Below are 21,524 nucleotides of genomic sequence, written 5' to 3'. Positions count from 1 at the left end.
TCGTCATTTCCGTGCGGGTTCCGACGACAGAAATAAAAGCAAAATACTACGGATGCTGGAAATCTGAAATAAAAACCGACGACGGAAAAGCGGCTGTGGAAGGTTGGGTTCGCAGGATATGACGCAAGTCGCGAGCAAAACTACCGTTCCCAGCATTCCAGTGCGTGAGCGGTGTAAAGATGGCGGATCGAGGGTACAGCTTCTCGCTCACCACGTTCAGGTAAGCGGGGTGTCCAAGCCCTCATTCCTTTACTCACTAAGTAAGAACCCCCCCCTCGGCGATGGTAGTTGCCGTTCGCTGGCTCTCAGCTTGTTCAAGTTTGAGGCTACCTCCACGCACTAAGTTGCAGAGTCATTACTGTTGTCTGCCGTCAGGTTGCTCCGTGCGGGAGGCCCTCGGGTCGCTGGTTTACAGTAGGCTCCTTTGAGCTTTGTCTCAGCGAATCTGTATTTTCCCCAAAGAATTGGACAAACATCACGGCAAAGGCCCATGGGCGAACTGTGGAAATATTTGGTTTCGCTTTCGGTATGGAAGCGGTGTTCTGCTGTTGATGAAGACACGTTAATGGTCCGGTCGGGGTAAACTTTGGGCAGAGTTGACTAGATCGCATTGATTATTTTGGAAAGTTAATTCTGGGCCTTCTCCCGGAACCCTCCTAGTTGCAGCATCTTGACCCAGTGACGATGTATGTCCCAAGTCAGGGTCTTGTCAAAAAGAAAAAAATTCTCGTACCGGAGGAAAGCTGTGGTTTCACTTACCTGTGATGAGTTCAAAAGAAAAACTACAGATGAGTAAATGGCTGATCCCGTGTTCAACTTGTCCTACTTTTTGCATTTTAACTTAAAATCGTCATCTGGATTTACCTTCTCTTCTCCCTTAACTTTCTTGACTACTTAGTCATACAATTATACAGCACAGAAACAGGCCCTTCGGCCCAACGTGCTTGCGACGACCATCAAGCACCCATCCAATCTAATCCCATTTTCAAACACTTGGCCCGGAGCCTTGTATGCTGTTGCGTTTCAAGTGCTCATCTAAATACTGCTTAAATGTTGAGGGTTCCTGCCTCTACCACACTGCAGGCAGTGTGTTCCAGATTCTAACCACCCTCTGGGTGAAATTTCTTTTCCTCAACTCCTCTCTAAACCTCCTGCCCCTTGCCTTAAATCTATGCCCCCTGGTTATTGACCCCTCCGCTAAGGGAAAAAGTTCCTTACTATCTATCCTATCAATACCTCTTGTAATTTTGTATACCTCAATCAGGTCCCCCCTCAGCCTTTTCCACTCTAAGGAAGACAACCCTAGCCTATCCAGTCTCCATAATTGAAATGCTCCAGCCTAGGCAACATCCTGGTGAATCATCTCTGCACCCTCGCCAGTGCATTCACATTCTTCCTTTCGTGTGCTAACCAGAACTGTACACTGTACTCCAGCTGTGGCCTAACCTGTGTTTTATACAGCTCTAACATAACCTCTCTGCTCTTATATTCTATGCCTCGGCTAATAAAGGCAAGTATCCCATATGCCTTCCTAACCACCTTATCTACCTGTGCTGCTGCCTTCAGTCATCTATGAACAAACACCCCAAGGTCCCTCTGACCCTCTACTTCCTAGGGTGCTACCATCCATTGTATATTCCCTTGCCTTATTAGTCCTCCCAAAATGCATCACCTCACACTTCTCGGGATTAAATTCCATTTGCCACTGCACCGCCCATTTTACCAGCCTATCTATATTGTCCTGTAATCTAAGGCTTTCCTCCTCCCTATTTACGACGCCACCAATTTTTGTGTCATCTGTGAACTTGCTGACCATAGCTCCTATATTCACGTCTAAATCATTAATATACACTACAAGCAGTAAAGGTCCCAGCACCGATCCCTGTCGTACCCCACTGGTCACAGTCCTCCATTTGCGAAAACAACCTTCGACCATCACCCCCTGCCTCCTGCAACTAAGCTAATTTTGGATCCAATTGGCCAAATTACCCTGAATCCCATGGGCTCTTACCTTCTTAACCAATCTCTCATGCGGGACCTTATCTAAAGCCTTACTGAAGTCCATGTAGATCAATCGACTGCTTTACTCTCAAGTACACATCTAGTCACCTCCTTGAAAAATTCGATCAAATTTGTTAGACACAATCTCCCCCTGACAAAGCTGTGCTGACCATCCCTAATCAATCCCTGCCTCTCCAAGTGGAGATTAATCCTGTCTCTCAGAATTTTTTCCAATTATTTCCCTACCACTGATGTTAGACTCACAGGCCTTTAATTACCTGGTTTATCCCTGCTACCCTTCTTGAATAATGGTACCACATTCACTGTCCTCCAGTCCTCTCGCACCTCTCCTGTGGCCAAAGAGGATTTGAAAATTTGTGTCAGAGCCCCTGCTATCTCCTCCCTTGCCTCACATAGCCTGGGATACATCTCATCTGAGCCTGGGGATTTATCCACCTCTAAGCCTGCTAAAACATCCTCCTTTTCAATGCTAATTTGATCAAGTATATCTCAATCTCCCTCCCTGATCACTATACCTACATCCTCCCTCTCCATAGTGAACACAAATGGAAAGTAATCATTCAAAACCTCGCCTATGTTCTCCGGCTCCACACACAATGCCTCTTTGATCCCTAATGAGTCCCACTTTTTCCCTGGTTATCCTCTTTCCCTTTTAACATACTTGTAAAACACCTTGGAATTTTCCTTTATCTTGTCTGCCAGTGATTTTTCATGCCCCGTCTTTGCTCTCCTAATTACTTTAAGTACTCCCCTATACTTTCTATACTCCTCTAGGGCCTCTGCTGTTTTCAGCGCTCTGAATCTGCCATATGCCTCTTTTTTTTTTTCTTTTTCCAATCCTCTATATCCCTTGACATCCAGGGTTCCCTTGATTTGTTGGTCCTACCCTTCACCTTTATGGGAACACGTTGGACCTGAACCCTCACTATTTCCTTTCTGAATGACTCCCAGTGGTCTGATGTAGACTTTTCTATAAGAAGCTGCTCCCAGTCCACTTTGGTCAGATCCCGTTTTATATTGAAATCGGCCTTCCCCCAATTCAGTACTTTTATTTCTGGTGCATCTTTGTCCTTTTCCATAACTACCTTAAATCTTAGAGTTATGGTCACTATCCCCAAAATGCTCCCTCATTGCCACTTCTACCACTTGTCTGGCTTCATTCCCTAAGATTAAGTCCAGTACCGCTTCTCTTGTAGGACTCTACATGCTGGCTGACAAAGCACTCCTGAATGCAGTTGAAGAATTACACCCCTTTAAGCTTTTTGCACGAGTACTATCCCCTCTAATATAGGGGAAGTTGAAATCCCCTACTAATATTACCTATTATTTTTGCATCTCTGAGATTTGTCTACATATCTGCTCCTCTATCTCTCCCTGACTATTTGGAGGCCTGTAGTACATTCCCAGCCAAGTGATTGCCCCCTTTTTGTTTTTCAGTTCTACCCATATGGCCTCCTTAGAGGAACCTTCTAAGATATCATCACTCCTTACTGCAGTAATTGACTCCTTAATTAACAGTGCAATGCTACCTCCTCTTTTACCCCCTCCCCTATCACGTCTGAAGATTCTATACCCTGGGATATTCAGCTGCCAGTCCTGCCCTTCTGTCAACCATGTCTCAGTGATAGCAATAATATCATAATCCCATGTGTTAATCAATGCCCTCAATTCATCTGCCTTATTAGTAAGTCTCCTTGCATTAAAATAGATACAATCCAGCCTTGCATTATTTGCTTGAGTCTTAATAGGTCTACATTTACTCTGCCCTCCAGACTGACTTCGCTTCTATTTTCTATTTGAATGTACATCACCCCTTAATGTACTTCCACTCTGTATCCCATCCCCCTGCCAAATTGGTTTTAAACCCCGCCCCCCCCCCCCATTCCCCCCCCCCCCCCCCCCCAACAGCACTAGCAAAACTCCCAGCAAGGATGTTGGTCCCATTCAGGTGCAACCCGTCCATCTTGCACAGGTCCCACCTTCTCTGGAAACAGGCCCAGTGATCCAAGAAACTAAAGCCCTCCCTCCTGCACCATCTCTTCAACCATGCATTCATCTGCTCTAACCTCCTATTCATATACTCACTAGCCCGTAGCACTGGAAGAACCCAGAGATTACAACCTTTGAGGTCCTACTTTTTAATTTGCCTAGTTCCCTAAATTTTTTTTGCAGGACCTCATCCCTCTTTCAACCTATGTCTTGAGTGTTAGAGCTGTACTCATCCAGGAAAGTGGAGAGTATTCCATCACACTCCTGACTTGTGCCTTTTAGATGGTGGATAGGCTTTGGGGAATCGGGAGGTACAGAATTTCCAGCCTCTGACCCACTCTTGTAGCCACAGTATTTATATTAAGTTTCTGGTCTGATAATCCCCCAGGATGTTGATGGGAGATTCAGCGATGATACTGTTGAATGTCAAGGGGCGATGGCTAGATTCTCTTGTTGGAAATTGTTGTTGCCTAGCATTTGTGTGGCACGAATGTTATTTGCCACTTAGTCAGTCATTTATGGCACAGAAGGAGCCCATTCAGCCTGTCGAGTCCATGCTGGCTCTCCCACTCCCCGTTTAATCCCCGTAGCCCTGCAAGTTTATTTCCTTTAAGTGGCGATCCAATTTCCTCTTGAAGGCTTTGATTTTCTCTGCTTCCACTACCCTGGTGGGCAGCACGTTCCAGGTCATTGCCACTTGCTGCATTTAAAAAAAGTTATTCCTAATATTTCCCCTGCATCTCTTGCCCAAAACCTTCAATCTGTGTTCTTTAGTCCTTGCACCATTAGTTACTGGGAGCAATTTTTTCCTGTCCAATTTATCTAAGCCTGTCATAATCTTGTACACGTCTATTAAATCTCCACTCAGTCTCCTTTGTTCTATGGAGACCAAACACAGCTTTTCCAACCTAACTTTGTAACTAAAATCTCCCATCCCTGGAACCATTTTGGTAATTTTCCTCTGGACCCTCACATACTTCCTGAAGTATGGTGATCAAGACTAGACACACTGCTCCAGCTCGGGCCTAACCTCCTCCTTCTTTGGCCTCCTTATCTCGAGAGACAATGGGTAAGCGCCTGGAGGTGGTCAGTGGTGTGTGGAGCAGTGCCTGGAGTGGCTATAAAGGCCAATTCTAGAGTGACAGGCTCTTCCACAAGTGCTGCAGAAAAATTTGTTTGTTGGGGCTGTTACACAGTTGGCTCTCCCCTTGTGCTTTTGTCTTTTTTCCTGCCAACTGCTAAGTCTCTTCGACTCGCCACACTTTAGCCCTGCCTTTATGACTGCCCGCCAGCTCTGGCGAACACTGGCAACTGACTCCCACGACTTGTGATCAGTGTCACAGGACTTCATGTCGTGTTTGCAGACGTCTTTGAAGCGGAGACATGGACGGCCGGTGGGTCTGATACCAGTGGCGAGCTCGCTGTGCAATGTGTCTTTGGGGATCCTGCCATCTTCCATGCGGCTCACATGGCCAAGCCATCTCAAGCGCTTCTGGCTCAGTAGGGTGTACAAGCTGGGGATGTTGGCCGCCTCAAGGACTTCTGTGTTGGAGATACAGTCCTGCCACCTGATGCCAAGTATTCTCCGGAGGCAGTGAAGATGGAATGAATTGAGACGTTGCTCTTGGCTGACCTACGTTGTCCAGGCCTCGCTGCCATAGAGCAAGGTACTGAGGACACAGGCTTGATACACTCGGACTTTTGTGTTCCGTGTCAGTGCGCCATTTTCCCACACTCTCTTGGCCAGTCTGGACATAGCAGTGGAAGCCTTTCCCATGCGCTTGTTGATTTCTGCATCTAGAGACAGGTTACTGGTGATAGTTGAGCCTAGGTAGGTGAATTCTTGAACCACTTCCAGAGCGTGGTCGCCAGTATTGATGGATGGAGCATTTCTGACGTCCTGCCCCATGATGTTCGTTTTCTTGAGGCTGATGGTTAGGCCAAATTCATTGCAGGCAGCCGCAAACCTGTCGATGAGACTCTGCAGGCACTCTTCAGTGTGAGATGTTAAAGCAGTATCGCCAGCTCGGGCCTAACCAGAGCTTTATAAAGGTTCAGCATAATTTCCCTGCTTGTATACTCAATGCCTCTATAAAGCCCAAAATCTCGTGCTTTACTAACCACTCTCCCAATATGTCCTGCTGCCTTCAAAGATCTATGCACATGCATCACAGTCTCTGTTCTTGTACACACTATAGAACTATGCCATTAAGTATATATTGCCTCTCCCTATTCCTCCTGCCAAAATGCATCATCTTACACTTGACAGTATTTAAATTCTATCTGTCTCCTGTCTGTCCATTCTGCTAGCCTATCTTTTGTCCTATTGCTGGCAGTTTATATGATCCTCATTGTTTTCCACTCCTGGTTTGGTGTCTTCGGCACATTTTGAGACTCTACTGTGCCAAGATCCAAGTCATTAATTTAGGAACATAGGAGCAGGAGAAGACCATTTGGCTCCTTGGGCCTGCTTTGCCATTCAACCAAATCATAGCTGATCTATCTCAACACCATTTTCCTGCACTCTCTAAATATATCAATCTCTGTATTGAATGTACTCAATGACTCAGCCTCCACAGCCCTCTGGGTTAGAGAATTCCAAAGATTTGCCACCCTTTGAATAAAGAAATTCCTCTTCCATCTCAGTCCTAAATGGCCTACCTCTTATTCTGAGACTGTGTCCCTTGGTTCCAGCCCCCAACCGCCCCCCCCACCCCCCCCCAGCCAGCCAGGAGAAACATCCTTCCTGCATCTACTATCGAGCCCTGTAAGAATTTTGTATGCTTAAATGCAATCACCTCTCATTCTTCTCAGCCCTCAAATATAGGCCCAGTCCCCTCAATCTCTCCTCATAGGACAATCCCGCCATTCCAGGTATCAGTCTGGTGAACCTCCGTTGTACTCCCTCTATGGCAAGTATGTCTTTCCATAGGTAAGAATATAAAGCAAAAAAAGCAGTAATCCCAGCACTGACCCTTGGAACACCACAGTCTTACCATCCTCCAGTCTGAAAAACAACCATTTACTACAACTTGCTGTGTTTTGTCCTTAAGCCAATTTTTTTTTATCCAGTTGGACACTGACCCTCCTATTCCATGAGCCTCAATTTTGTTAACCAGTCTTTTCTGTGGTACCTTATCAAACACTTCCTTAAAATCCATATGAGCAACATCCACTGCATTCCCTTCTTCAACCTTTTCTGTTACTTCATCAAAAAATTCAATTGGATTTGTCAATCATGCTCTGCCTTTTACAAATCCATGTTGGCTATCCTTAATTAACTCAAACCTCTCCAACTATGTCAATTTTTTCCCCCTGATTATTGTTTCTAAAACCTTACCACTGATCAACTAACTTGCCTGTAGTTGCTTGGACTGCCCTTGCACCCTTTCTTGAATAATGGGTGTCACATTTGGCACACTCCAATCGTCTGGCACCTCCCCGGTATCCAGAGAAGATTGGAAGATTATGGCAAGCCCTTCCATTATCTCCATCCCCACTTCCTTTAGCAACCTGTGATGCAAGCCATCCGGACCAGGTGAATTATCTACCCAAAGCATAGCCAGCCTTTTTAGTACCTACTCCCTCTCAATTTTTACCCTATTCATTACCTCTACTCCCTTCTACCAATATTTTGTCAGATTCACTTCCTATCAGCCCAAACCCGAATGGCCAGGTCTTGCTGCACATGGGTACGGACTGCTTCAGTATTCGAGGAGTTGTGAATGGTACTGAACACTCTACAATCAGCAATCATTTCCAAATCTGTGCAAATGTTGGAGGGAATGTCATTGATGAAGCAGCTGAAGGTGATTGAGCCTCAGACACTACCCTGAGGAACTCCTGTAGCGATGTGCTGGGGCTGAGATTATTGGCCTCCAACGACCACAATTATCTTCCTTTGTGCTAGGTATGACTCCAATCAATGGAGAGTTTTCTCCCTGATTTCCAATTACTTTAATTTTGCGAGAGCTCCTTGATGCAACACTCAGTCAATTGCTGCCTTGATGTCAAGGACTCTCACCGCACCTCTGGTATTCAGCTCTTTTGTCCTTGTTTGGACCAAGTTTGTAATGAGATCTAGAGCTGAGTGGCCCTGGCAGAACCCAAACTGGGCATTGCTTAGCAAGTGAGTAAGTGCTGCTTGGTAACACCTATCAGTGACACATTCCATCACTTTGAGAGTTGACTGGGGTGGTAATTGGCCGGATTGGATTTTTCTTGCTTTTTGTGGAAAGAACATACCTGTGCAATTTTCCCCATTATCAAGTAGATGCCAGTGTTGTAGCTGTACTGGAACTCCTGAGCTAGGGGTGTGGCTTGTTTTGGAGCACGAGTCTTCAGGACTGTGGCTGAGATATTGTCTCGACCCATAGCCTTTAAATGTTGCTTGATATCACGTGTCCCGTCTGAAGACTGACTTCTGTTATGGTGGGGACCTCAGGAGGAGGCTGAGATAGATCATCCTACAGGCTGTGTTTAGGGAGTTGGGAAAGAGATTAGCGAGCAGGACCTCAAAGGTAGTAATCTCCAGATTACTCCCAAGGCCATGTGCTAGTGAGTATAGCAATAGGAGAATACACCAGATGAATGCGTGTCTGGAGAGATGGTGGTTGTGGGGGGGGGGGGGGGGGGCTTCAGATTTCTGGGAAGGCGGGACTGTCTACACCTGAACAGGACTCTGACGAATATCCTTGCAGGAAAGTTTGCTAGTGCTGTTGGGGATGGTTTAAACTAGTTTGGCAGGGGGATGGGGACCTGAGGGCAGTTTCAGATAGGACAATTTCAGGGCAGGGAACAGGAGGCAGAAAATTAGTGAGTGACTCAAAAGACAGAAGAATCAAAAGTTAAAAAGTGTTCAGCACTGGAATTTGGCAGTGTTGAAAGGTACTTATTTAAATGCAAGGAGTATAGTAAATAAAGCCGATGAGCTGAGGGCACAGATAGAGACATGGCAACACAATATCAGTGGGAGAATCGAGAACTAGTGAGGAGGACTTTGCAGGGTCGGCTGGGTGTGTCTGTCATTTCCAGTGCCTCGGTCTATGGCAGGTGGTCTGTCCGGTTTTATTTAACTTCTGTAGCAATTCTAATAGGATGCTTATTTCACATGGAAAGCAACAGCAGTTTGATACAACTGAGTGGCTTGCTAGGCCATTTCAGAGGGGAGTTATGAGTCACCACATTGGTAAGAGTCTGGAGTCATATGTAGGCCAGACAGGGTAAGATTTCCTTCTCTGAAGGACATTCGTGAACCAGATGGGTTTTTATGACCATCCAGAAGTTTCGTGATCGTTGTTAATGAGAAAAGCATTTTATTAATTAATTGAATTTAAATTCTCCAGGATATCTCCCACATATCTCTGCATGGTTTCTCCCCATCATACTGGTACACTCTCCTGCAGCCCTATCTCCCAGGTTACACTATATGTTCTTGGGACCTTGACCAACTCTGCCATCAATGTCAGAATCTTCAGCCCTGCATTCTGCAATTCCCCTTCTTATGAAGAGCCTTCAGAAGTTTTGCTAAGTGAAAAGAAGTAGTTGGTGTTTGGTGCCTCCACATGTATTGTTTCTGTATGACTTGGGGGTGGATCTCAAAAAGCCTTTTTGGGTGATAGGTATCCCAATTGTTAATTCATGCTGATGCTTGTGGCCCCTGGTGGATAAAGCTTGAACACTGTTTTGGGATTGCATTGAGAGAGGGCTCTTGTTTCAATATATGGTTGTAATTGAAGTTTCACTGTTTAAATAGCTTTTTTTCCCCTCAAATTTTCATTGATAAGTATCAAATTAAAAGTTTATGAAATGTAAGCTTATGGCAATGCTACCAATTGTGATTTGTTTTAATTTAAATATTCTGAAAATTTTTCTTCAAAGAACTCTGCCTGTGCGGAGTTTGCAATTTCTCCCTGTGTCTGCATGGGTTTTCGCCAGGTGCTCCGTTTCCTCCCACATCCAAAGACTTGCAGGTGATAGGTAAATTGGCCATTGTAAATTGCCCCTAGTGTAGGAAGGTGATAGGAAATATGGGATTACTGTAGGGTTAGTATAAATGGGTGGTTGTTGGTCGGCACAGACTTGGTGGGCCGAAGGGCCTGTTTCAGTGCTGTATCTCTAAATAAAATAAAAAATAAAACTCCACCTCTTTTCCCCCCCCCCCCATAAGTTAAACCTATTTGAAAATGAGTGGCTCCATCCCCAACTGTAACAGTGGCACTGATCTCAATTACATATGAAAGTTAGAAAAATTATAAGACTGCTCAGTTCAGTGAGCAACTTGTTTCATGAAAAATGTTTAATATAAAGTCCATTTATTAGGGCTATTCTATATGGACTCGAACCTCAAAACTAATTGCTCGAGTGGAATTTTTTAATGTGCCGTTGAAGAGTTTTTTTCTCCAAATCCCAATATTGCACATCGCTTTTGGCCTGCTATCAGCATTTTATTGAACCGAAAGCTGCTTTCCAATTGAAAGTAGCAAAGTTAGGTTTACGGCTTGCTAGGTCAGTTTTTTTTTACGGAAGAAACAAAAGCAAATCATTTACTGATACATTTATGGAATATAGTGATAATTTCAGCAAGTGATAACTTACAACTCATGCCATTTGGGTGCAATACTACATTTTCCAAACTAATGTTTCTTTGCCTGTGTCCTGGCCAATATTTATCCCTCACCCAACATCACCAAAACACCTGGTCATTGTCCCACAAACAGTAATGTGATATTGTGTGCAAATTGGCTACTGTTTCCCCTACATTCTAACTGTGATTACACTTCAAAGGTACTTAATTTGGCTGTAAAACATTTTGGGATGTTCAGAGGCCCTGAAAGGCAAATCTTCCTTTGTCAGTGCGTTTCCTGTTTTCATGTATTTTGGCAATTCAGTTATTAACTAGAACTATATTTTTGATGTCCTTGTATTACACCTTCATTATAATGAATGGGTATTTGTGAATTAATGTTACAGCACTGTGTTTCCAATTGTCCAGAAATGCAGTCACTCATTGATCTTCCTGTAGCTCAATTAAGTTTTATAGAATGAACTGAGAAGGTACAAGATCTGATTCCAGTCTGATCTCAGCCAGGGTGCCAGTAGTTTTCTGACAATTGGCTTCAGCATTCCTGGATTTGGATGGTGGGTAATTGGACAGACTGGAACTTGGTCACTATCCAGTGCCCCCTACTGTAAGTGAATTTTAGGTGAGGGCACTATAAGACTTAACCAAGCTGCCTGAGGTCGAATAACCTGCCAGTTTTCACTCTCCATCTGGAAGAATGACTGTGTAAGGTGGTTGGGGCTGGTTCTTGCTGCCCACAGTTCCGTAACCCAGTGAGGGGTTGACACCTCAGAGTGGAGGAAATTGCTGAACGAAAACTATAGGGCATAGACATTGTACCTCTCTGTTTACATGTGCAGGTGATATTGACTTTTACCAATTTTATTTCTTGAGATATTCTGGCCATGGTGCAGGATGTTTGCACTGAGGAATGCAACATGGCGACATTGCTTAATTTGCATTACTGTGAAGCAGTTTGTGTTTCTGCTTTGCAGAGAGACTGGAGATAAACTGGTGTTAATCTGAGACCGTTTCCGATGTGGCCCTGTAGGATTCTAAATGTTACGAATTTAAATCTAGGAAGGAAAATTACCCACTAAAAGCTCTAATTTCAGGTTCATACACTGTTTTGCATTTTATCTTGCAGCCCTTCGGGCAAACTCGTCCAAATTGAGTATGCTTTGGCAGCTGTAGCCGCAGGTGCGCCCGCTGTGGGAATCAAAGGTACGTTCAGCAATACTACCACCATGCACTTTTAACTATTTCAAGGCTGATGACTCTGCAAAGGAATTTTTATTCCTATTTTTGTTTTAATGTCTTAAATGAGAAGATATCTATTATACTCATTTTTGGGATATGGGCATTGCCAACAAGGCCAGCATTTGTTGCACATCCCTAGTCACCTTTGAGGCAGTGGCGAAGGGCTGGCATTGTCTTGAACCACTGCAGTTCATGTGGTGAAGGTGCTCTTACACAGTGCTGTTGAGTAGGAAGTACAAGCAACTGTGATGGTTTGGCTATTCATGTCCAACTCGGGATGGCATGTGAGTTGGAGGTGATGTTCCTATGCAGCTGCTGCCTTTGTCCATCTAGATGGTAGAGGTTGTGGGTTTGTGAAGTATTGCCAAAGAAACTCTTGGTAAAACTATTAGAGTAGCTTTCTTTGGATTATTTTAGTTTGAGTCTGATGAAGTGCTGTATGTAGCCAGTTACTCAGTGGCACATAGTGATTGAAAGTTGTGGAACTTTTGCTGTGCACCTACTGTACAGTTTAAGGTCGATGTTTTTTCTAGAGGTAGCTCAGACTGTCAAGCTTTTGATAAGGTCCCGTATGGAAGATTGGTTAAGAAGGTAAGAGCCCGTGGGATCCAGGGCAATTTGGCAAATTGGATCCAAAATTGGCTTAGTGGCAGGAAACAGAGGGTAATGGTCAGGGGTGGTTTTTGTGAGTGGAAGCCTGTGACCAGTGGTGTACCACAGGAATCGGTGCTGGGACCCTCGCTGTTTGTAGTGTACATTAATGATTTAGACGTGATTATAGGAGGTATGATCAGTAAGTTTGCAGATGACATGAAAATTGGTGGCGTCGTAAATAGTGAGCAAGAAAGCCTTAGATTACAGGATGATATAGATGGGCTGGTAAGATGAGCAGAGCAGTGGCAAATGTAATTTAATCCTGAGAAGTGTGAGGTGATGCATTTTGGGAGGACTAACAAGGCAAGGGAATATACAACGGATGGTAGGACCGTAGGAAGTACAGAATGTCAGAGGAACCTTGGTGTACTTGTCCATAGAACACTGAAGGCAGCTGCACAGGCAGATAAGGTGGTTAGGAAGGCATATGGGATACTTGCCTTTATTAGTCGAGGCATAGGATATGAGCAGGGTGCTCTAGGGAGGATGTGATTGCACTGGAGAGGGTGCAAAAGAGATTCACAAGGATGTTGCCTGGGCTGGAGCGTTTCAGCTATGAAGAGAGACTGAAAAGGCTAGAGTTGTTTTCCTTAGAACAGCGAAGGCTGAGGGGGAACATGATTGAGGTATCCAAAATTATGAGGGGCATTGATAGGTTTGATAGGAAGAAACCTTTTCCCTTAGTGGAGGGGTCAATAACCAGGGGGCATAGAGGTAAGGAGCAGGAGGTTTAGAGAGGAGTTAAGGAAAAAAATTTTCACCGTGAGTGGTTAAAATCTGGAATACACTGCCTGGAGGGGTGGTAGAGGCAGGAACCCGCACATCATTTAAGAAGTATTTAGATGAGCACTTGAAACGTCGTAGCATACAAGGCTACAAGCCAAGTGCTGGAAAATGGGATTAGAATAGTTAGGTGCTTGATGGCCAGCACAGACACGATGGGCTGAAGGGCCTGTTTCTGTGCTGTATAAATCTATGACTCTAACTATTAGCAGAAACTCATTTTGTGACTATTGTGAAGCTGTGGTGGGTTTAATTGCTGCTCTGGTTAGGCCCCAACTGGAGTATTGCATCCATTCCTGATCACAACACTTTAGGAAGAATGTGAGGATCCATGAGAGGTGCAGAGGAGGAGTTGCCAGAATAGTTCCAGGGATGGGGCATTATAGCTACAAAGTTAGATTGGTAAAGCTGGGGTTCTCCTTGGAGCAAAGGAGATTGAGTAGAAGTTTAAGAGGTATACAAGATTATGACAGGCTTGGATAAGTTAGACAAGGAAAAACTATTCTCATTAGTTAATGGTACAAGGACTAAAGGATACAGATTTAAGGTTTTTGGCAAGAGATGCAGGGGAACATGAAGAACTTTTACGCAGCTGGTGGTAATGACCTGGAACTCGCTGCCTACAAGGTTGGTGGAAGCACAGTTAATCAATGACTTCAAAAGGAAATTGGATGGGCACTTGAAGGAAATAAATTTGCTGGGCTACGTGGATTGAGTGGGGCTGACTGGATAGCTCAGTGGAGAGCTGGCATGGACTAGATGAGGCAAATGACCTGCTTCTGTGCTGTAAATGACTCTAACTTGAACTGGGTTAGTTGATCTGTGATATGGGAGCAATGGTTAATTTCAAAACCTTGGGTAGGAAGGGGAAAATCATTTGGTTCTTGATGACTATTTGCTTACTGTTCCTGTGAAGTGTGCATTTGAGGACCCCTAGTAGAGGTAAATACCAATACTCAATGTTTAGACTACTTGGGTGAGGTCCCAAGAAACTTGCAGTCCTGTGAAGCCATACCTAGCAAATCTCCAGAAGAAAAGGGGAACTATATTAGAGCTGGGTGTAAGTACTAGCAACTGACTGAAATTATTTTTTCTTTTCAATAATGCTTTCAATGGCAGGAAGCAAAGGGTAATGGTTGAGCGTTTTTGTGACTGGAAGTCTGTTTACAGTGTGGTTCCGCAGTGCTCAATCCAAGGTTACTTGCTTTTCTTCATATATATCAATGATTTACATTTAGATGTGGGGGGTCAAGATTAAGTTTGCAGATATTACAAAAATTGGCTGTGTGGTTGATCAGGAAGACCGCTGTCAGCTGCAGGAAGATATCAATGAAATGGTCAGGTTGGCAGAAAAGTTGCTAATGAAATTCAATCCGGAGACATGTGATGTAATGTATTTGGGGAGTGCGGGTAATGTATTTGGGGAGTGCAAACCAGGCAAGAGAGTACACAGTAAATGGTAGGTTATTGTGCAGTATAGAGCCACAGAGTAATATTGGAGTACACGTCTGCAGATCCCTCAAGGTAGCAGGATAGATAGATAAGGTAATTAAGAAGACATGCGGGATACTTTATTAACCGAGGCATAGAACATAAGAGCAGGGAGGTTATGCTAGAACTATATAAAACCATAGTTAGGCCACAGCTAGAGTTCAGTGTACAGTTCTGGCCGCCACATTACAGGAAGGATGTGATCACATTGGAGAGGGTACAGAGGAAATTTGAGGATGTTGGCAGGACTGGAGAATTTTAGCTATTGGATAGGCTGGGATTGTTTTTTTTTGGAACACAGGAGGCTGAGGGGAGATTTAATTTAAGGACAAAGGTAAAACAGAAGCAAAGGTTCTAAAACGGTGGAAGGCAAATTTTACAAAACTGAGAGGTGACCTGGTAAAAGTGGACTGTATACAGCTACTTGAAGGAAAATCAGTGGGAGGCATTCAAGAGGGAGATACTACGGGCACAGTGTAGGCATGTCCCCACTAAGATTAAGGGTGGTACTGCCAAATCTAGAGCCCCCTGGTTAAGAGCTGACAGGGCAAGTTAAAGCAAAAAAAAGAAAGCTTATGACTATCACAAATGTCTGAATACTTTAGAAAGCCTAGAGGAGTATAGAAAGTACAGGGGTGAAGTAAAAATGGAAATTAGAAAAGCAAAGAGGATATGAAGAATTATTGGCAGGTAAAATCAAGGAAACCCTGAAGATGTTCGCTCAGTACATTAAGAGCAAGAGGATAGCTAAGGGAAGGTAGGCCTATCAGATGCGCAAGGGAACTTGTGTGTGGATGCAGAAGATGTGGGCATGGTTCTTAATGAGTTTTTTGTCTCTGTCTTCACAAAGGAGAGGGTTGATGCAGACATTGTAGTTAAAGAGGAGTGTGGACTATTAGATATGGTAAGCATAATGAGAGAGGAAGTGCTTGAGGGTCTGACATCCCTGAAAGTGGATAAATTGCCAGGACCGGATGGATTGCATCCCAGGTTGTTAAAGGAAGTCGGGGAGGAAATAGCGGATGTGCTGATGATCATCTTCAAATCCTCACTAGATGCAGGCAAGATACTAGATGATTGGAGGTCTGCGAACATTGTACCATTGTTTAAAAAGGATGCGAGGGATAAGCCAGGTAAATATAGGCCAGTTAGTCTGGCCTCAGTGGTGGGTAAATTTTTAGAATCTATTCTGGGGGACAGGATAAACTACCACTTAGAAAGGCATGGATTAATCAGGGATAGTCCGCATGGATTTGTTGGGGGAAGGTCATGTCTTACTAACTTGATTTGAGGTTTTTGAGGAAGTGACTAGGAGGATAGATAAGGTTAGTGCAGTGGATGTGGTTTACATGGACTTTAGTAAGGCATTTGACAAGGTCCCACATGGCAGACTGATCAGTAAAATGAAAGCCCATGGGATACAGGGGAAGGTGGCAGGTTGGATCCAGAATTGGCTCAGTGACAGAAAACAAAGGGTAGTAGGCGACAGATGTTTTTGTGAATGGAAAGCTGTTTCCAGTGGTGTTCCACAGGGCTCAGTGTTGGGTCCCTTGCTGTTTGTGGTATATATTAATGATTTGGACTTGTATGTGGATGGCTTGATTGGGAAATATGCTGATGACACAAAGAATTAACTGTATAGTTAATAGTGAGGAGGAAAGCCATGGATTCCAGAATGATATCAATGTTTTGGTTCAGCGAAAACCGAAAGGACATAATTGCTCTGGGGAGAGTACAGAGGAGGTTTACAAGAATGTTGTCAGGGTTTGAAGGTTGCAGCATTGAGGAAAGATTGGACAAGCTAGCGTTGTTTTCCCTGGAACTGAGGAGGCTGAGGGGTGATTTGAGGTGTGCAAAATTATGAGGGGCCTAGATAGAGTGGACAAGAAGGATCTGTTTCCCCTGGCGGAGAGGTACAGATTTAAGGTGATTAGTAGAAGGATTAGAGGGGACATGAGGGGAAACTTTTTCACCCAGAGGGTGGTGGGTGTCTGGAATTCACTGCCAGGAATGATGGTGGAGGCAGAGACCCTCAATTCTTTTAAAAGGTTCCTGAACATGTACCTGAGGTGCTGTAACCTGTGGGGCTATGGACCAGGTGCTGGAAGGTGGAATTAATTTGGGCAAATAGTTTATTCGGCCGGCGCAGACAGGATGGGCTGAATGGTCTCCTTCTGTGCTGTACTTTTTCTATGGTTCTAATGGCCTAGATAGGTTCCTCCTATCCACTCTAACTCCCTTAGTAGGGAGGTCAATAAGCGGGGGCATAGATTTAAAGTAATTGGTAAAAAGATTCAAGGGTAGTCGAGTATTTTTTATCACCCAGATGGTGGGAGTTTGCAACTCACTGCTTGAAAGGGTGGTAGAGGCAGAAACCCTCATCACATTTAATCAGTACTTGCATATGTGAACTGCTGTAGCCTAAAAGGCTATGTACCAAAGGCAGGGATTAGGCTGGATCATTTTTTCTGGCTGGCACTGATCCGAAGGGCTTAATTGCCTCCTATGCTGTAAATTTGTATTCTAATTTTTAAAATGTATTTGTGGGGGCAATGCTGTTTTTATAAGACAGCCAAGTTGACCTGGGGCCTCATGTGAAGGTGCAGGTTCATCCTTTTCGCTGCCATCAGTGAAACAAATCCTGAACTGTTAAATGGTGACTTGGTTCTGTGATAGCACTGTCTCTTCTGAGTTGGACATGCAGGCTGACTTTGTATAATCTAGACTGAAGGATGCAGTGCTGTATTGTTGGAGGTGTCATCTTTTAAATGAGAGGTTCAGTTGGTGGTAAAAGATCTCTTGGCACATTAATTCCTTAACCAACATTTCAAAAAAAACCTGACATCTCATTGCTATTCACTGTGTAAATTAGCTATTGGGATGCTTAACTTATCCATATTGCTATCATGGTTGAGATCAGCTAATTAACATCAAAGACTGCACTTCAAAAATAATTCTATGAAGCACTTTGAAGTGTCTTGAGGGCATGAAAGGTGCTAAATGTAAGTTAATTTGTTATTTGAAATATGCAGATATATTTGGTTAACAAAATTGACACATCATAATGGATAGAGATGTGTATATCTACTATTGTCTCCTAAATATATTTTTCTTAAATTCCAGCTTCCAATGGTGTTGTTTTGGCAACAGAGAAGAAACAGAAATCCATTCTTTATGATGAGCAGAGTGTACACAAAGTGGAACCAATCACAAAACACATAGGAATGGTGTATAGTGGAATGGGTCCTGACTACAGGTAGGTGAGACAAATGCATTGATTGTTCTTGGTGTCCTGTTTGCAGATAGTGGTCAAGAGATTTCGGGTTCCTCCGCTTCAGGCATTTTTCTATTTCCCCCCGTCAAAGATTTCTGTCACCAGCAGTTGACTTTCAGCGATGCAGTTGAATCGCCAACCTTTATTTCAATGCCACTGAGATGTGTTGCATGTGCTACTGCTATCCTGTAGCCCAATGATTCCCTTTTATTTAAATGAGACCATGATGAGTTAACATCTACAGAATTTTGTAATTCAAAAACCTGTGACTTCAGGGAGCTATCGAGGATGATTTTGTGATTTGTCATAAAAGCACATTTTTCAGTAAATTACTTGATTTAAAAACTCTATCAATAAGTTACAATAAAACACTCCACTCATTGTTCTATACAAGAACCCAAGAAATAGGAGCAGATGTAGATCATATGGCCCATCAAGCCTGCTCTGCCATTCAATATGATCATGGCTGATCTTGGGCTTCAAATCCACTTTCCTGCCTGCTCCCCATATCCCTTGAGAGAACTGCAAGACCAAAAATCTATCTATCCCAGCCTTAAATGTATTCAATGATGGAACATACACAACCCCCTGGGGTTGAGAATTCCAAAGATTCACAACTCTTTGTCAATAAAGTTACAATATAACCTGCTTGTCTGATCCTAATATCATAGCAATTGATATGTAATCAGTGGAAATGTGTCTTGTCTCAGTGCTGTTTGCATTTATGCACTAGGCCAGTTGTATATAATTTTTTAAAAATCAAAAAGCTGCCTGAAACTAAAACTAGCATCACCAACAAAAATACAATTTTTTGTGACCTGAACTAGTATCTGGCGTGCATCTGAGTTTATGGAAAAAGTAGTTATATTAGAGTCCATTTAGCAGATTCTCAAGATGACGGGAGGAGAAAGTGAACAGATGGCTCGTGATCAGTCACTAAAATAAATCAGCCCACCGGTGGTACTGTTATGGACAGCAAGTACTCGGAGGTGACTGCAAAACTATGAATATTTAGTCCTGGGACTACAAATGTTTTACTTTGTGAAATGTGTTAAAAGTACTTATCTGAGAACAGTGTTAGCAAATCCTGGAAACTGGAGGTCTGTTGGCTTTACCTTTTGTAGTGGAGGGAACAGTTCACAAGTATTACCTAAATCGTAATATTCATTTGGTAGTACAGAACTTGAGAATTGCTGAAAATAGAGACATGTTGTCGAAGCTTTTCGTCTTGCACTTGTCAGGACATTTCGCAAGAATAACAAATGTAAGGGGAAACAACAACTTATACTGCATGAAAAGAGTGCTGATTGGTTGACAAGTGAACTCTCGTTGAGGCGTTGCCATGGAGAATGCACCAGTTTGCGGTGACTGACCGTTTGGTCCTTGGTCAAGCTGCCTGGTTTAAATTTCAAACAAAGCTTGGCAGTTAACTGTCAGTCACCGTAAACTGGTGCATTCTCCATGGCAACGCCTCTACCAATCTGGTTGGCGAGTGAACTCTATCAGCACTCTCTTTTCATGCAGTATAAGTTGTTGTTTCCCTTTACATTGGTTATTCTTGTGAAATGTCCTGATGAGTGCAAGACAAAAAGCTTCAACAATATGTCTCTATTTTCAGCAATTCTAAATCATGATAGCTGGAATCTTCTTCTCTGGCAGTGTTGGCAGAAGTGTGCTGGGGCACTGCACCTACCTGAGTTTCTCTGGTCAGCCTTTTTTAAATTCTTATGTTGGGCCTCAGGCAATATTTCCCTCTGTCTGCCAATCTGCCAGTTGGTGGAAAGAAATGACCGCTTCTGGTGCCAGGCAGGTATCTGCAGCTTAAAGGAACAATCATCCTGTATAGTTTAAGAAACTGCCCAAAATCCACCAATTTGCAAGTCATCTTCAGTGATTGGTCCATTGATTCCACTTGCTGCTTTGCTCTGTTAAACTATTTATGCCTTATCTAGCAATTCAGATGGCGATGATCTGATATTCTTATTGTCGTCTTATCAAACCTAAACTCTAATGAATAACATTTCAGTACGTCTTCCCTATTTAGTTGTGTGCTAATGCCCAATGTGAGTGATGCCTTACAGCCAGATAATTGAGCAAGAATCCAGTGGAACTTGTCCTCACCTACGTAACTCGAGAAATTCAACATAAGTCAGAAGGAAACTCCTGCCCAGTATATCTAACACAGCTGAAATTTTGAAAGGTCATGCCTAATTCATTCAATGGGATAATATTTGCAATGTAACTGAATTGATAGGTGAGGTAATGTGGATATTATATGTATGTTTTGTCTAAGGTGTTCCTTAAAAATTTGAGGTTCAGTGTGACATTTTTGTTTCCTATTAAGCTATTCTCATGACTGATCAATTTAGTGCCGAATTCTTAGTCTTTCCAATTAAGTTACATTTACCAGATTTGTGGAGTTTCACTTATTTCACGCATGCACACAGTTCGTTTAGAATTCAGACAGCAGCTTCTGACAAGTGGTTCATTTACTTAACTGATTGTTAAAGGGGTCTCTGGTTGCTGTTCTATTATGTTGACAGTCTGATACTGGTCGCTGTAAAGAGGCAGCCCAATGATGCAAATCCACCTTCGTCTACCATTGGAGAGCACCATTTCTAGTAAACGTTAAATGTTTTGAGAGAATGGGCTGGTGCATCTACTCTCTGAAAACACTAAACAAACCTTAGTTTATAAAGTACCCAGGAAATCCAGTAATGCCTTATTTGCTAGATTGTGTGATGAGTCATGGCTTGATTAAACATGATTTGTTAATGTGAAAAACATTGATAATTTTGTTACATGATGGACTGCTGAACACAGTAGACTCTTAAACAAATTGAAGTACTACAGTATGGGACAATATCAAAATTGAAAGTAGTAAGAGAAGTTGAAGTAAATGTTGTAGTAATTAGGTGATGGCAAGCTTGGGATTTTAAAAACTTGAAGACTGAGGGAAATATGGAATTTGGTAGCTTTGAGGTACTAGATAGAATGAGTAGAGGAGACTGTGATGAGGCTTGATAGCATCACAGTGGCGATATAGGAAGGAGGAAAAGCTGTGCATTTATTGTAATAAAATATGATTGAGATTCAGCCATTGCACTGACAGGAGCTTGTGTCCACTGAGGCAGTGCAGTCTGATAATGCAGAGTGGAATCGTAGGCCAGAGTGTATGGCATGGTGATGGAACAAGATGGGAGAGAAGACCAGATCTGGACACCTCTAAGCTAATGGTGCTGGGGGTGGGGTGAAATAGTGAGGGAACAAGTGATTGGAATAGAAACTAGATAAGCTGTAGCTTTGATGAGAGGATATGTGATGTTGTTCACAGTGCTCTACTTTATATTCCTCACAGGGTGCTCATTCGCCGAGCCCGTAAGTTGGCACAGCAGTACTACCTTGTGTATCAAGAGCCCATCCCCACGGCCCAGCTAGTACAGAGAGTGGCCTCTGTCATGCAGGAATATACACAGTCTGGGTAAGTCA

At 43.3% G+C, this 21,524-nt stretch overlaps 1 protein-coding gene across 1 annotated transcript in view; it reads left to right on the top strand.

Moving 5' to 3' along the window:
- Nucleotides 1–53: 53 nt before the first annotated feature.
- The window catches only part of LOC137383471 (proteasome subunit alpha type-2), a 34,459-nt gene continuing 12,988 nt past the window's right edge, over nt 54–21,524 (top strand). The window contains exons 1-4 of the mRNA XM_068056435.1: nt 54–220; nt 11,721–11,797; nt 17,885–18,017; nt 21,394–21,516. Of these exons, the coding sequence (XP_067912536.1) occupies nt 180–220; nt 11,721–11,797; nt 17,885–18,017; nt 21,394–21,516 (374 nt within the window). The 5' untranslated portion in view covers nt 54–179. The remainder of the gene's footprint in view (nt 221–11,720; nt 11,798–17,884; nt 18,018–21,393; nt 21,517–21,524) is intronic.

The sequence above is a fragment of the Heterodontus francisci genome, chromosome 2, assembly GCF_036365525.1.
Source record: "Heterodontus francisci isolate sHetFra1 chromosome 2, sHetFra1.hap1, whole genome shotgun sequence".
In the NCBI taxonomy this organism is placed as follows: domain Eukaryota; kingdom Metazoa; phylum Chordata; class Chondrichthyes; order Heterodontiformes; family Heterodontidae; genus Heterodontus; species Heterodontus francisci.
Note: the sequence above shows the minus strand (reverse complement) of the source record. Positions and strands in the feature narration are given on the sequence as shown.